Genomic DNA, 820 nt, shown 5'->3' on the forward strand with positions numbered 1-820 from the left:
GAAAGTGTTGTCGAATATATAATTCTGAATTTGTTAACAATTTCATACAGCTATGTAAATCAGCTATTTTGTTTATACCGATACAATTTGTAGAGCAGAGTTGTGTCTCTAAAAAATCACAACATGCATCTTTTACTTCTTGTAACTGTAACAGATTTGCAGCTGATAACAAATCCTTGAAAAATAAACAATTAAGTATTTAAATAATTTAGTTTTCTTTAATAAAAACAAATTTTATATATTATTACCTGGACATTTTTTTCCGTGATCACGATTTTCCCTGAATAAATAAAGTTTACCAACAGCTGTAAACAGGTAGAATTTAACTGTCTCATAGTAACAAGATCATAATTTTTTTCAGCAAAATTTGTGAACATTGCATGGAAAAATGGACAAGCCGATGCTAAAACCACTTTGTGTGCGAATATTATTTTTTTATCGTCCGTTTCAAGTTTAACGTCACAAAAAATCTCGTCTCTAAAATCAAAAATTTGTTACTAATATTTATGTAGCTAATTAATTAATTTACCACTTACTTGCGTAAGGATTGTAATACTTCACATAACTCCGCATAAGATGTTTTTTTGTACTCGTATTTAGCTGATTCACATTTTCCGGATTCTGGTATTTGCGTTCCGTTTTGCATTGTGAGTTGTGGGTATATTGAGTTCAGGATTTGAAGGCCTAAAAAACTAAACAAAATAACATTTTAAAAGCAATTATAAGCATCCATAAAAATCGGTAATAATTCTCTATGAAGTCAAAAGGCATACTATCAAAATAATGCGTGCTTCACGATATAAAATAATTGCATACAAAA

General features: G+C 29.0%; 1 protein-coding gene across 1 annotated transcript; it reads right to left on the reverse strand.

The window, feature by feature from the left end:
• Nucleotides 1–4: 4 nt before the first annotated feature.
• Nucleotides 5–778, reverse strand: LOC107885718 (kelch-like protein 2; the record flags this gene model as incomplete). Its single annotated transcript, XM_016809389.2, has 3 exons — nucleotides 537–778; nucleotides 249–477; nucleotides 5–175 (listed from the first exon to the last, which is right to left on the reverse strand). Coding segments are annotated over exons 1-3 (510 nt in total), but the record flags the coding sequence as incomplete, so codon positions are not given.
• Between the last annotated feature and the right edge of the window lie 42 nt (nucleotides 779–820).

The sequence above is a fragment of the Acyrthosiphon pisum genome, unplaced genomic scaffold (assembly GCF_005508785.2).
Source record: "Acyrthosiphon pisum isolate AL4f unplaced genomic scaffold, pea_aphid_22Mar2018_4r6ur Scaffold_9291;HRSCAF=9887, whole genome shotgun sequence".
NCBI classification, from domain to species: Eukaryota; Metazoa; Arthropoda; class Insecta; order Hemiptera; family Aphididae; genus Acyrthosiphon; species Acyrthosiphon pisum.